The 14,282-nt window shown below is 33.9% G+C and overlaps 1 protein-coding gene across 1 annotated transcript; it reads left to right on the top strand.

Annotated features, from left to right (window-relative positions):
• The first annotated feature begins 1,298 nt into the window (after nt 1-1,298).
• Nucleotides 1,299-9,374, top strand: LOC131631710 (cullin-1-like). Its single transcript, XM_058902477.1, has 20 exons — nt 1,299-1,456; nt 1,620-1,793; nt 1,928-2,027; nt 3,929-4,114; nt 4,299-4,346; nt 4,425-4,628; nt 4,743-4,820; nt 5,006-5,095; nt 5,191-5,271; nt 5,407-5,469; nt 5,767-5,802; nt 5,881-5,967; nt 6,048-6,197; nt 6,332-6,387; nt 7,391-7,511; nt 7,616-7,777; nt 7,886-8,029; nt 8,168-8,386; nt 8,477-8,644; nt 8,735-9,374. Exons 2-20 carry the CDS (start codon nt 1,654-1,656, stop codon nt 8,834-8,836), a joined length of 2,235 nt encoding a protein of 744 aa, XP_058758460.1. The 5' UTR covers nt 1,299-1,456; nt 1,620-1,653; the 3' UTR covers nt 8,837-9,374.
• Nucleotides 9,375-14,282: the final 4,908 nt, after the last annotated feature.

Genomic DNA, 14,282 nt, shown 5'->3' on the forward strand with positions numbered 1-14,282 from the left:
CTTTATTTGATTTTATTTATTATTCAAATGAAATGTAAAGAAACAGTAGAAAATTAAATTGTCATAATTTATTTTTCCTATGTACTGTCACATAAACAAAAGTGATAAAAAATTTAAAATTAAATTGATTAAAATAATTTAAATTTTAATATTTCAATAAACCATATTAATAATATGATTTATTAAAATATTAAAATTTAACATGGTTTATTGAAATATTAAAATTTAATTTAATTGAATCAATTAAATTTATAATATTTTATTACTTTTGTTTAATATGATATTATATAAAAAAAAAAAATAGGAGATGTTCTTACGGTGCAAAGTACTTTCATGCTGTCCTAATTTATTTCTTTTTTTGTATCTCATAAATAAAATTAATTAAAAAGTTTAAATTTAAATTGATTCAATGAAATGAAATTTTAATTTTTAAGCCAAACCATATTATGTAAGAAAAATAGGAGATGCACTAATAATGTAAAATAATTTTATATTATTCTAATTTATTTGTTGATATCATTTTTTTAAATTTATTGTTCATAGTATTTATAATACTTAAAAAAAACTCTAATTTTTTAAATAAAATAATATTTTAAATTATTAAATTTAGAATATATTCTTTTTTCTATATTTGTTTTTACATATTGATACTTTTATTGCTTATACCAAAATTCTTTTTTTATTAAGAATTATATAACAAAAAATTAAATTTTAATAATAATACTCATTTAAAATTAATTAATTAATCACACAATATTTGATTAGTATTTTTAACTATTAATATAATTTTTTAGACTTATTATTCATTGTATGTAACACATAAAAATAAAGCTATATTTTTATTAATAAAATAATATTTATAAATTATCATATTAAGAATACATTCTTTTTTCTATATTTGTTTTTATATATTTATACTTTTTATGTTATTTTTTATTGACTATACCAAAAAGTGTATTTTGATTTGTTTTTTATTCTTTTATTACATAATTTATTCTAGATTAAGTAATTTATGTCACTTTATACACACATATATATATATATATATATATATATATATATATATATATATATATATAGTTTTCTCGTCCTAAAATATCATAATAATATTATCATATTTTATTTAATTTTCTTTTTTTAACTTAATTTTATATAATTTTACCTTTAAATGAGTTTTTTTTTTTTACTCCAAACCTCTTAATTACTGGTAGTAAATATCAACTTTATTGATTACATAGAAAAAGTAAATGAAGTTAATTCTTATTCTTTTATCCTGTGTTACAACATTACTGTGTATATATTTATTGTTAACTTTTCATTTGTCTTTTCTTTTCCGATCAATGCTCGTGTTGTTTTTTCTTGCTCCTTCTTCTCAACGTTCTTCCCCTTTCACTCTTTCTCCATCTCAATCTCCATCTCCAACTTAGGGTTCTCTCTCCGATTCATCTCATCCAAGGTTAACTTCTCAATCATCGAACCCTAACTTTTACTGCTTTCGTTTTTCGCATTTATTATTCGTGAATCTATTTCGTTTTAATTCTATCTAATCGAGTAGATTTTGTTTTGATTGATTTTCGTTGATGTTGATATTTATCGAATTCGGAAATCTTTGATTGCAGATTTTTGGTTGTTGTTTTGTTGATTCGTGTTATCATGTCGTTGAGTGAACGGAAAACTATCGACCTAGAACAAGGATGGGATTTTATGCATAGGGGTATCATGAAGCTTAAGAATATTCTTGAAGGTTTGCCTGAACCTCAGTTCAGCCCTGAGGATTACATGATGCTGTATACGTATGTTTTTTATCCTTGATTCTGATATGATTTTTGCTTGTTTTTGTTATCATTTTTATCTGTTCGAATTCGAATTTTATCTATATTTCATTCGATGACTGTTTGTTTTTGTTATTGTATGGATTGTATTGCAGGACCATCTATAACATGTGCACTCAGAAGCCTCCCCATGATTATTCTCAACATCTGTATGACAAGTACAAGGAGGCCTTTGAAGAGTACATCGTGTCAACTGTGAGTAACACTGTCATTTGGATATTGTGTTCTTGTAGGGTGTTAAGTGATTTATTCAACTTGAAATTGTTTACGATGTGTAATATATGGTCTTGCGCTTTTAGTATTGTAATGGTGTTATTAGCTTAGCTTGCATAACCCTGCATCTTTCGTTTGCTGTATTTTGTCCAACGCTCTTGCGACAATTAACATTATGACGTAAGTTGATCCGTGTAGCCGACCCCAGTTAGTGGGATAAGGCTTTATTGTTGTTGTTGTTGTTGATTGTACTCTTGCGACAATTGGATTTGGACTTTGGTTTTGAAATGTTTCATCCTAAGTGCAACCAGCTAATCATAGTTTAGAGTTAAGGGGATGGGAAACACGTAATGAATAAAGCGTTTTTGGGTGACAAATACTTTTATGGGAACATACTTCCCATGCATCCAAATTTTGGAAGTGAAGGATGTGCCGCGACACAAATCATATTTAGTAGTAACAGCATAGGGAAATAAGCAGAGGGCAAGAATATACCATTCAGGTGGCATTTGCCAAGATGTTGTTCTTGAGAACAAATGGTATGTAGCCAAGGGCGATGGCTCTTTGGGGTTGAAGGTGTCTCCGAGTGTTTGACATTCGGACAACGTAACATTGACACGCATGGCTACATCCATTCCATTCCATTTTATCAAATTACTATTGGTGTCTGAGTCAAATTGTCAATGCTACTGTTATGTCTTAATGTATGTTAGTGCTTCATCGGTAGGTAGTGGAGGCAGTGTTGTAGCGGGCTTATGCAAAATATGAGATGATTTGCATTAGACCTAGAGAAATGAATGAAAGCATCATGAAGAAGACACTGGATGAAACCAGAATTAAAGAACTGATATTACTTCCTAATTTTGAGTTTTTGACAATATTCATAAATTACTTGTTTAAGAGGAATTCCTTCTACAACCATGCTATGTTAGGGAAGTTTTAGAGACATGGGATCGAGTGGGAAGGATAAAGAGAACAAATACAATGGTAGAGTTTCTGTTCTCATGTTTGATTGGTCAATGTGGCAAGGAAGAGGAAGTTAAAGGGTCACAATTGTAAACCTTTACATGATCTTACCCTTATCCAAATAGAAACTACAAATTTACATGGGTTTGATGATAGAAATTCACTGTTAAAATTCATTTCTTAAACATATACCTCTATCTCAGAATGTAAGACTCTTTTAAAAAACTTCCTTATATCTTTATATAGTACCCCTTCAAATTTTCAACTGCATTAATTATTTCTTTAGAGACATGGGATCGAGTGGGAAGGAAAAAGAGAACAGATACAATGGTAGAGTTTCTGTTCTCATGTTTGATTGGTCAATGTGGCAAGGAAGAGGAAGTTAAAGGGTCACAATTGTAAACCTTTACATGATCTTACCCTTATCCAAATAGAGACTACAAATTTCATTTCTTAAACATATACCTCTATCTCAGAATGTAAGACCCTTTTCAAAAACTTCCTTATATCTTTATATAGGACCCCTTCAAATTTTCAACTACATTAATTATTTCTTAACTAAAATATCCCTAATTGTTTTGCATATTTCTTCTTTGACCAATAAGTAAGCAATAGATACTATGAAGGGTAAACTTAAAAAAATAGTAACTGTTCAACAAATTTAGTACTAGTACCAAGTTTTTTATGTGACTTAGTCAATAGTGGGACGAATGTGGTGTATGGTACTGATTCATGCAATTAAAAATTTAATGAATTAGTAGCTCTTAAAAGTTTTGAATTTTGATAAATTCATTTCATCAGTTTGAGCTCTCTCTACCTGTCTGTCACTTTAAATGTTCTAATTCAGAATCCTTATGCTAATAAATGCCATCTTTTGTTTTCCTTTTTATTTAATTTTTCTCCCCTTATGGGTTCAGGTGTTACCTTCTTTGAGAGAAAAACATGATGAGTTTATGTTACGAGAACTTGTAAAGAGATGGGCAAACCATAAAATTATGGTGAGGTGGCTTTCGCGCTTCTTTCACTATTTGGACCGCTACTTTATTGCCCGGAGGTCACTTCCACCCCTTAATGAAGTTGGGTTGGCTTGCTTCCGTGATTTGGTAATGTTACAATGAACTTTACATGATGTCATGTTAATTCTTTTTACTAGCTACTTTTGTTCATAATATCTAAATCTAGACAAGCTTTGTAGCATTACTGCAAATCTTGATGTTTTCCTATTATTGTCGTTGCATTTAATACTGCTTTATTACCAAATAAATTTACGAGTTTTATTATTTACAGGTTTACAAGGAACTACATGGGAAAATGAGAGATGCAATTATTTCACTTGTATGTTTGCCTTTCTTTGTATGGTAGGTTATCTGTGTACCAATTCATATCAATTAACTAATCCTTTTTTATTCAAAGATTGATCAAGAACGTGAGGGAGAGCAAATTGATCGAGCTCTATTAAAGAATGTATTAGATATATTTGTTGAAATTGGAATGGGGAAAATGGACCAGTATGAAACTGATTTTGAAGCTGACATGCTAAAAGACACTTCTGCTTATTATTCTCGAAAGGCTTCAAATTGGATCCTAGAAGATTCTTGCCCTGATTATATGCTCAAGGTATGGTTTCTCACCTGTGCTTACTGTAATTTGGTTTCTCTTTTATTCGTACTGTAATTTGGTTTCTTCATTTGTATCTCTGTCCTCTATTTGATCCTGTGTTTTCTACAACAGGCTGAGGAGTGCTTAAGACGAGAGAAAGATAGGGTTGCTCATTACTTGCACTCTAGTAGTGAGCCAAAATTATTGGAGGTTTCTTCTTGACTTTTTGATACTGTATAACATTCCACCTATTCAGTCTTCTGCTATGCTGAGTAGATTGCTAGGCAACTTACTGAAAATCTATTACATATTATAATGGACTTCTTTTGACTGCATTCATTGTTTCTGAACTTTTCCCTTGTTTCCCTTTGTTCTCCTGGAAAATTTTCTCTTAGAAAGTTCAAAATGAGCTGTTGTCTGTGTATGCAAGTCAGCTCCTTGAGAAAGAACACTCTGGATGTCATGCTCTACTTAGAGATGATAAGGTATGCATGGAATTCTTTTTACTTGTTAATTGTAATGAATAAGATAAATTTTAACCGTGAATGGGATGTTCTCATGTTTTCCTTCAAATGTTTAGTGTGAAGACTTGTCAAGGATGTTCAGGCTATTTTCTAAAATACCCCGTGGCTTGGATCCTGTATCTAGCATATTTAAGCAGGTTGGTGGCATTGAACTTATCTTTGTTCTTTTCCTCCCTTTGATAATGTAAACATATTTAAAATTCCGGGTTCATGTCTGTTTCTGCTTTCTTCTTACTTGCTTGCACAACTTTATCTTTTTTCCCTCTTCCCAGCATGTTACTACTGAAGGCATGGCATTGGTGAAGCACGCCGAAGATGCAGCTAGTAACAAAAAGGTATGTGCCTGAATTAGCAATTCTACAATTTTGCTTTTTTCAGATTGAAAAAATTTAATTTCTAAATGCAATAATTTTGGAAAGACTAGTGTATGCATATTTTTCAATTTTTTTACTCGGGTACATATTGACTTTTTTATTCAGATTTCATTGCATGGTAAACATGAAATGATTTTAGAATTGCTTTCATGACAAATTGATGCATTAATTGAGTCACTTACATGTACTGCTGAAGTTGTGAGTTGATGTTTGCTACTGACCTTTCTATTTTATCCTTTTAATTGATAATGTCTACAGGCAGATAAAAAGGATATTGTTAGTACGCAGGACCAGGTGATTCTTGAAATTTCACATTTTATTAATTTAACTACAATTTTTTTCATCTATGGAAACTGAAATTTGTCTCTTCAGGTTTTTGTTCGGAAGGTGATTGAGTTGCATGACAAGTACCTGGCATATGTGAACTCCTGTTTCCAGAATCACACTCTTTTCCACAAGGTTTTGTCTTGAGAATGGTTTTTATATTACAGTTATGTTTGATTGATGTGCATGTAAATCTGAAAGATTTGATCCTACAGGCTCTTAAAGAGGCTTTTGAGGTCTTTTGCAACAAAGGTGTTGCTGGAAACTCTAGTGCAGAACTTCTTGCCACTTTTTGTGATAACATTCTCAAGAAAGGAGGAAGTGAAAAATTGAGTGATGAAGCAATTGAAGAAACTCTTGAAAAGGTCCACAACACTTGTACTTTTAGTTTTATGAATTTGACACATGTGGATTTGACAAGTACACAACATTTACACTTCTACTTCTATAAACCGGATATATGCTGTTTTGACTGGTATTTGTTTTGTTCTATCTGCAGGTGGTAAAGCTGCTCGCCTATATTAGTGATAAAGACTTGTTTGCTGAGTTCTACAGGTAATGTAAATGAGAAAGCAAAATTTTGGGTGATATTTTGTCCAGACAAACAAGAAAATTTCACTGGTCTTCAATCTTCAATTTTTAGTACTTATATTAATGATAAACATTCACTTATACAAAAACACCATCTCAAAAAAAAAATTTTAATCTATTTTTTCTTTAAATCCCCTCTCTTTGAAGCCATTCCTTCTCCTCCCCTCCAAACAGAGCCTAAGAGTTAAATTGTGTCTCATGCAAAAGTTGTTTCCCCTAACTTTAGACACATTACCTTGTGCTTTCACCTAATCACTTGGTTCTTGGAGAAGTGGTTCAGGACAGTATTTTAGAGCCTTTATGACCAATTGATTTGGAGTCAATTCTTGTCACTTATATTCTTTTAGTTGAATCTTGGTGTCTTTCCACATTTTAAGCCAAAACAGACTTGCTTAAGCTATCATTTTAAGAAATATAGAGCCAACTTTGAGCCTTCACCTATTGACATAAACTATTAGATGGGCTTGGTTCTTGACATAGCTGAGATGAGTGGTTAGTTAAAATAAATGAAATAGATAATGTCGTGACATAACTATTATATTTACTTTTATGAATCTAGAATGTTATTAGAATATCTGATGGACATTTTAATGAAGTGTTGTTTTGGAATTCCTTGGATAATAGACTGATGATGAGAAATGTCTTCCCCACTTGATAAAAATATAGTTTCCTAAATATTCTATGTAGTTTTGAGATGTAGCAGTATCATAATATTTTACCATGATATTTAAGAAATATCAATTTATAATTAGAATGTCTGATGTTTTGTGAAGATTCATAACATGTTTATTAGAGTTTATGCTTACACAATTACTACCTGATACTATTTATTATGTAATATTTACCTGAAAGCGGCGAACAATTTTCTGTGGCTATGTCTGAAAATCAAAATTGCCCTTTTATTCATGTAAGAACAAGATGTTTCGAAAAAGAAATTAATACAGGGCTCTTGTTTGGTTGCTTTCAGGAAGAAGCTTGCTCGAAGGCTTCTTTTTGACAAGAGTGCCAATGATGATCATGAGAGAAGTATTTTGACAAAATTGAAGCAACAGTGTGGAGGACAGTTTACCTCGAAGATGGAAGGAATGGTAGGTTTTTTCAAGTATTTGTTAAAGGATGCCAATATACTAGATTTTGCTTTTTTTTGGTTGGCTGGAAAAGAAAATTTAAAATATTTTTTCACTCCCACCAGGTTACAGATTTGACGCTGGCAAAGGAGAATCAAACTAGCTTTGAGGAGTATTTGAACAATAATCCTAATGCAGACCCTGGAATAGACTTGACAGTTACAGTCCTAACTACTGGCTTCTGGCCTAGTTATAAATCTTTTGATCTCAACCTTCCTGCAGAAATGGTAAGCTGAACCCCTCTTGATATACCAATCTAGAATTTGATGTTCAGTGATGGATACTAAACCTAAATTTTTGTGTATAATTAATACCCGTCCCTCTCTTTCTCTCAGGTTAAGTGTGTTGAAGTTTTCAAAGAATTTTATCAAACTAAAACAAAGCACAGAAAACTTACATGGATTTACTCCTTGGGCACCTGCAACATAAGTGGGAAATTTGACCCAAAAACTGTGGAGCTTGTTGTCACAACCTACCAGGTTATATCACTTACCGCCCGCTTCCCTTTGATAATGTATTTGTTATGCCCTCACCTGATCATTTTATAAATTTGTTATGTCGGGAATTTTTGTTTGGATTTCTTTCTACTTACTCAATGGTGTCTTATTTTTCAATAGGCTTCGGCATTGCTGCTTTTTAATTCCTCTGATAGACTGAGTTATTCTGAGATAATGACTCAGTTAAACTTATTGGATGAAGATGTCATTAGGCTGCTCCACTCCTTATCATGTGCAAAGTATAAGATTCTTCTCAAGGAACCAAACACAAAAACAATTTCACCCACTGATTATTTTGAATTTAATTCAAAGTTCACTGACAAAATGAGGAGGATCAAGGTATAATTTATTTTTAAATAGCATTCTAATATTTTCTTTATTCTCTTTACCCGATTTTTGAGTGGAGCTGTTGCAAAAAAATTCCTGTAGATTCCTCTACCTCCTGTGGATGAGAAGAAAAAAGTAATTGAGGATGTTGACAAAGACAGAAGATATGCCATTGATGCTTCAATTGTGCGTATTATGAAGAGTCGGAAAGTTTTGGGATACCAAAATTTAGTTATGGAGTGCGTTGAGCAGTTGGGTCGCATGTTTAAGGTTTCATACTCGATCACTTTTATAATGCAATCTTGTGTGTTTTTTCCACTCAAATGCTAAACTTTTTTTATATGGCATGTTTTTTTCCAGCCTGATGTCAAGGCAATTAAAAAGAGGATTGAAGATTTGATTTCTCGGGACTACTTGGAAAGAGACAAAGAAAATCCAAATATGTTCAAGTACTTAGCTTGAAGCAGTCATATGATTCGGCAAATGAAGTGGTTGTTGCAACTAGCTTAAACAAGATGATCAATCTTGATCTTTATAGCCCCCTAAAGAGTTTTTCGGAAGTTTTCTCCTTAGAGGAGCTGAAAATGTAGACTGCTGTTGTGGATGTATGCTGAAGTTGGGTACTGTAATCAATTCCATTGAGTTTTCCGGCTCATTGGTACCATCATCAGCTTTTTTTGCTTTTGATAGCTGCAACTCCATCTCATACCATATTTCATGACCATCTGTTAATCCCTCTCCCACCCCCAAACAAAAAAAAAAGTATTGTGTTATTTGTAGCTTCAGTGAAACTAGATTTTTATTATCAGCCTATAAATTATCAGGTGAAGTGAATGGATTTGTATTCTACAGGTATGGTGCTTTACATAATTGTCTGTGATCATATTTCACATTGACACCTGCTTCATTCCAAGTGTCTTCTGATATTTGTAAACTGTGTTTGACCAGTGAATGCTTTATATGATTTGAGGGTATGACTGTCTGGATCCAGGATTCTTTATTTTTCATCCATATTTTTGGCATGTGTCACATTATTCATGAAATTATCATTGCAGTGTTTGAGCATGCTTGCTTGAACCATGTAAAAATAATCTGAAAATTGACTGAAGCTTGCTTCAGTTTTATTCTTGATTCAAACTCGGTTATAAATCTGACATTCCATAAGATTTTCGGTCTATGATACACAAGTAGACTTTTTAAAAAGATAGGTAAGAATATGTTGTTAAAAACATGTACATAACAATACATAGTCAATTTACATAAAAACTAGGAAAAGAATACATAGTCAATTTACATAAAAACTAGGAAAATAATACCTTACGAACGATAGCTGTTAAAATGGGCCTGATCAATTTGGTCCAATTTTCAACCCTATTTTAGCGTGGGTCGGGCTTTAAAATAATTTTAAAAGGGGGATTTTGTAACACACCCTATGCTTTTCTAGTGCACCATGTAAAAATACCTAAAGGTTCTTAGATATCGGATATGTATTTTCATAAGTACCATTAACCAGAAACGCATTTATGGGAGGGACCGGTTTTATCCAAAGGTGTGACTGGGGTTTTCTAATGTATGGGTCCGGTTTGGGCCTTTAACCCGTAAGGCCTATGCGCTTTCTTCAGTTACCAGTTTTTTTTCTCTTTCGTGCACCCCTAGGATTTCAGTCCAAGCTCCCCTTATTAGGCTTTCTTTAACTAACTTTAGTTTATGAGAATTTCTCATTCCATTCCTATACATTTTCAGAGCAGAGGCCTCTAGCGCAATTCCTTTTTTCTCCTAAAATTCGGAGATCCATCTTCGAACGCACCACATTTTGTTATTTTAGAGGTGTCGAAGATGCGTCTCCAAATTCACTTTTTTTCAAAGTCAATGATGTTTCGGAGATGCATCTCCGAATAAACCAATTTTTTTTTTTAATTTTGGGTATTTTGGAGATGCATCTCTAAATTAGGCTATATAATCAAACTTAACGTAGAAGCACCCTCATTATTCTGTGTGTTGTTCAAACCTCAAACAAAAAACTCCATTCATTGCAACTCCCAAATATACACTCTCTAACTTCGTTTCCATCCATTTTCATAAATATTTCTCAATTCATTGCAACTCCTAACAACCCATTGCAACACCATTCGACAAATTTCTACACATTGAGTAAGTTTTTGAAAAATTCTATTTTGATTTGCATGTGCATAAAAAACTATTTATGATCATTTAAAAAATTAGTAGGTATTGTATAAAGTTGGTTCTTTGAAGTTTAAATTATGTAAAATGCCTTTTTTGGGTGACTGTGGTTGAAGCTCCAAAAATGGAGGTTGCGGGTAGTTTTGGAGAAGCATCTACGAAAACACCTCTGAGGAGTTTTGGAGATGCATCTCCAAAATAATCACTGAATTGTTTTTTTTTTTAATTTTTCGAACCTGACTTGTTATTGTTATTATTATTTTTCCAGGAAAAATGTCTGACAATCTAGAAAGAGTGAGACTCGGCAGGTCAACCCAAACTGCTTCCGCTCGACGTGAGAGCTGAGCAGGTTGCGAGGGTTGCGAACACCGTCGAGTACCGCTGGAGGAAGTGGAGGGACCATCCACTTCTGCTCCCAAGAGTCGTCTATCCCGTACGTCCTCATCCCAAGAGGCACCGGAGGAGGTACATGTTCTTACACACGAGGAGGTTTGTGTTCCTACACCTAAGGAGGTTCGTGTGCCGACACCCGTGCATGTTACCCCGGCTTACCCAGGAGAACCCTCTGACACCTCCCCGTTGATATATTACTCGAATCATGTTGCCCGACATGTTTCCAGTGGATAGGTATACTTTTTTATTACACTTTTTAATTACAATTTTACTTTTTGATTACACTTTTATATTATACCTCCATCTTTATATTAATTTTTATTTTACATGAGTGGACGGTACTAAAATTCGTGAACCACACTCACAAAATATTTACTCTACATCATCCTGCTCCGAATTAGTTCAAGGATGTCATTATTGCCTCCAAACTTTCATGACTATGTTGTTTTGGTTACAACACCATTAGCCACGAAATGTAGGGGCATTCGTAGAGAGATGGCACAAGGAGACGTGGTCTTTCCACTTTTCAGTTGGAGAGATGATGATCACTCTAGATGACGTCGCCTGCTTGATACACCTTCCTATCCGAGGGAGGCTCCTTAACTAGTCTCGCATCACTCGTGATGTTGCCATTAAGTGGATGGTTGAGTATTTGGGTGCTCAACCGGAGATGGCAGTCGAACAGTGTTCCTCGACTAATAGGGCACATGTGAAGTTCTCGTTCTTGAAGGACCTTTATGACGACCACCTTATTGCATTTGGTGATTTAGAGTCTGAGGGCGATGACTTCTTTATTCAGTATCACCGTTAGTGTGCTTTGAGGTGTTACTTCATGTACATGTTTGACCCATCCCTTTTTGTGGACAAAAGTGCCGACTACGTGGATGTAACATATCTCTGGTACTTTATGGATTTGGATTAGTGGGTGTGTGGAACTGGGGGACCGACTGTTTGGTATACCTATACCAAAAGCTGAATGAAGCCTCTAATTAGAGGACGAGGAAACTTCCAGGTTCTTTCACGCAGATGACGGTACATTTCATTCCCACTATTAAATTTACTTTACTATTAATAATTTTTTTACACGACTCTTATTCATTTTTCAGGGATGGATCATTTCTCACTTCCACCGCATTCATGGATATGCTCTTGATCTTGCCTATACGGAACTTATGTCGAGGGTTGCCATGTATCTCCCCAATAGAGGGAATCAGGATGTGTAGTCGTTTCGGGTGTATCTTGATCGTACTGATCATAATGACATCCTATGGACGTCGTCCGAGGATCACAAAGAGGTTATCCCATTTGACTTCATCTCTTTGTACTCTGGGTAGCTGGCATGTGGGACTGACACTATGGTCAGGTATTTTCCGGAGAGATGGATGCGACAATTTAGCTATGTCGAAATCATACTCAGATCTCCATCTCAGGCTCTTCCCGATACCATTGTCTGTCGTGATCTCGATGAGATCTTTGGTGATTGGGAGCATGATTTGGTGCCACATGACTATCGGATGATGAGACATCCTGCAGTTGGCATTGTGTAGAGGGATACATGACATGGTTCTACACAATGTTACACCCTATCATGACACCGAATGCTCCTAGACGTCCATCTAGACATGCCAATGATGACCATGCCACTGATGTCTTATCGATCTGTCATCGGATACAGGTGATTGGGCAGGAGGCTCTGGATTTCGTTGAGAGGGGCGGACTTGAGGCGGTGGCCATCATGAAGAGGGTGGCTGGCGAGGCAGCGACTGCGGTAGAATACAGGAGGCAGATGAGAGGTCAGAGGGTGAGGATTAAGCATACGCAGTAGGCTATGTTTTTTTTATTCTGGAACAATTTATGTATAATATTTTACTATATTCAGAATAACATATTATCGTTTGTTATCGTTGTGCTTATTGTTTGATATTGCTTATTATCGTTTGTGGTTATTGTTGTTTAACATTTTTTTTCCATTCGCGTTTTTACTATCCGTATCAAAATTTAACTTTGATAATTTTCTAAAAAAAATCATTGTCAGTGGTTATTTCGGAGATGCATCTCCGAAACACCTTTCTAATGCTTAAAGGATGTTTTCGGAGGTGCATCTCCGAAAACACCTTTTTTGTGGGGCGTTCAGAGATGCATCTTCAAATGATATTTTGAAATTTTCATGGGTGATTTTGACCACCACTAGGTGGAAAGAGAAATTTCCTTAATTTATTTCTTCAATAGATAGTTTTGCAGGCTAATTTAGTTATTTTTATAAATTAAATTTTATTATCTTCTCCCTTGATTAGTTTTTGTAAATAAATTTTAATTAACTTAACCGATTAATTTTAAAATATATGATTTGTTTTGAATGATAGTGTTTATCTTTTTGATGAGGGTTATAATTCTTATTTTATTTATTTATTGTTAGCGTGATTAACTTTTGTTATCGTTTCTATTATCAGATTATTCCATTTGATAAGAATGAACTGCCCCGTGACACATATTTGTTCTTGTGAGATAAATTGTAGCCATTTTTTCCTGCTTAACTTAAAATACTTGTGTAAATTAAAATTGTTATGCGTATTTTTTTTCAGTTATTTTTCTAATAAGCTGGAATAAAAATAAGACGCTTGGGGTTTAGACCACTTCCTTTCGGAATTTTCAAACATTGTAAGACGCACTGTTTGGATATTCATCATCCTAATAAAATCTAAATCTTGATTCGTCTCACATTTTTCATAATAAATTTTTGAATGATGAAATGTGCTTTGGATTTAAATTCATTCTCTTATCAGGTATTTGGATACTACCGTCGGGCTCCTTATCTGAATACCTGTCACCGCATAAAATCAATTCAACCAATTAAACTATTTTTCTCCCTTGTGCGACCCCCTCGAAAACTTTTTTAAAAACGAATGTGTCTTAGCTATTTCGACACGAAACAAATAAATACTTCAGCCTCCACGAACGAGCAGCAAGTAAAGGTTCAAGCGTTCGAAATATCTAAAACATCATTCTCTAAAATAAACCAACCAACACGTGGTTTTTTCTAGTGAGAGCTATGTGGTCTTGAGTTCCTCATGGCAGCTGAGGATACGTAGGACAGGGATTCACATCTCATCAGACCAAATAAACTAAATAAATGGGTATCGTTGAGTACAACGGAATTGTGCTAATACCTTCCTCTCGCATAACTGATTCTCGAAACCGATATGATTGCGATGACCATTCCTTTTTCCAATGGGTTTTACTCGACGTTTTCCCGTTCCTTTGAAACAAATAAATATCGATGTCAACTCAATTGTACTCTGAGCGTGCGATACGTTTGGATATTTTTTCGCTCCGC

The sequence above is a fragment of the Vicia villosa genome, linkage group LG1 (genome assembly GCF_029867415.1).
Source record: "Vicia villosa cultivar HV-30 ecotype Madison, WI linkage group LG1, Vvil1.0, whole genome shotgun sequence".
NCBI classification, from domain to species: Eukaryota; Viridiplantae; Streptophyta; class Magnoliopsida; order Fabales; family Fabaceae; genus Vicia; species Vicia villosa.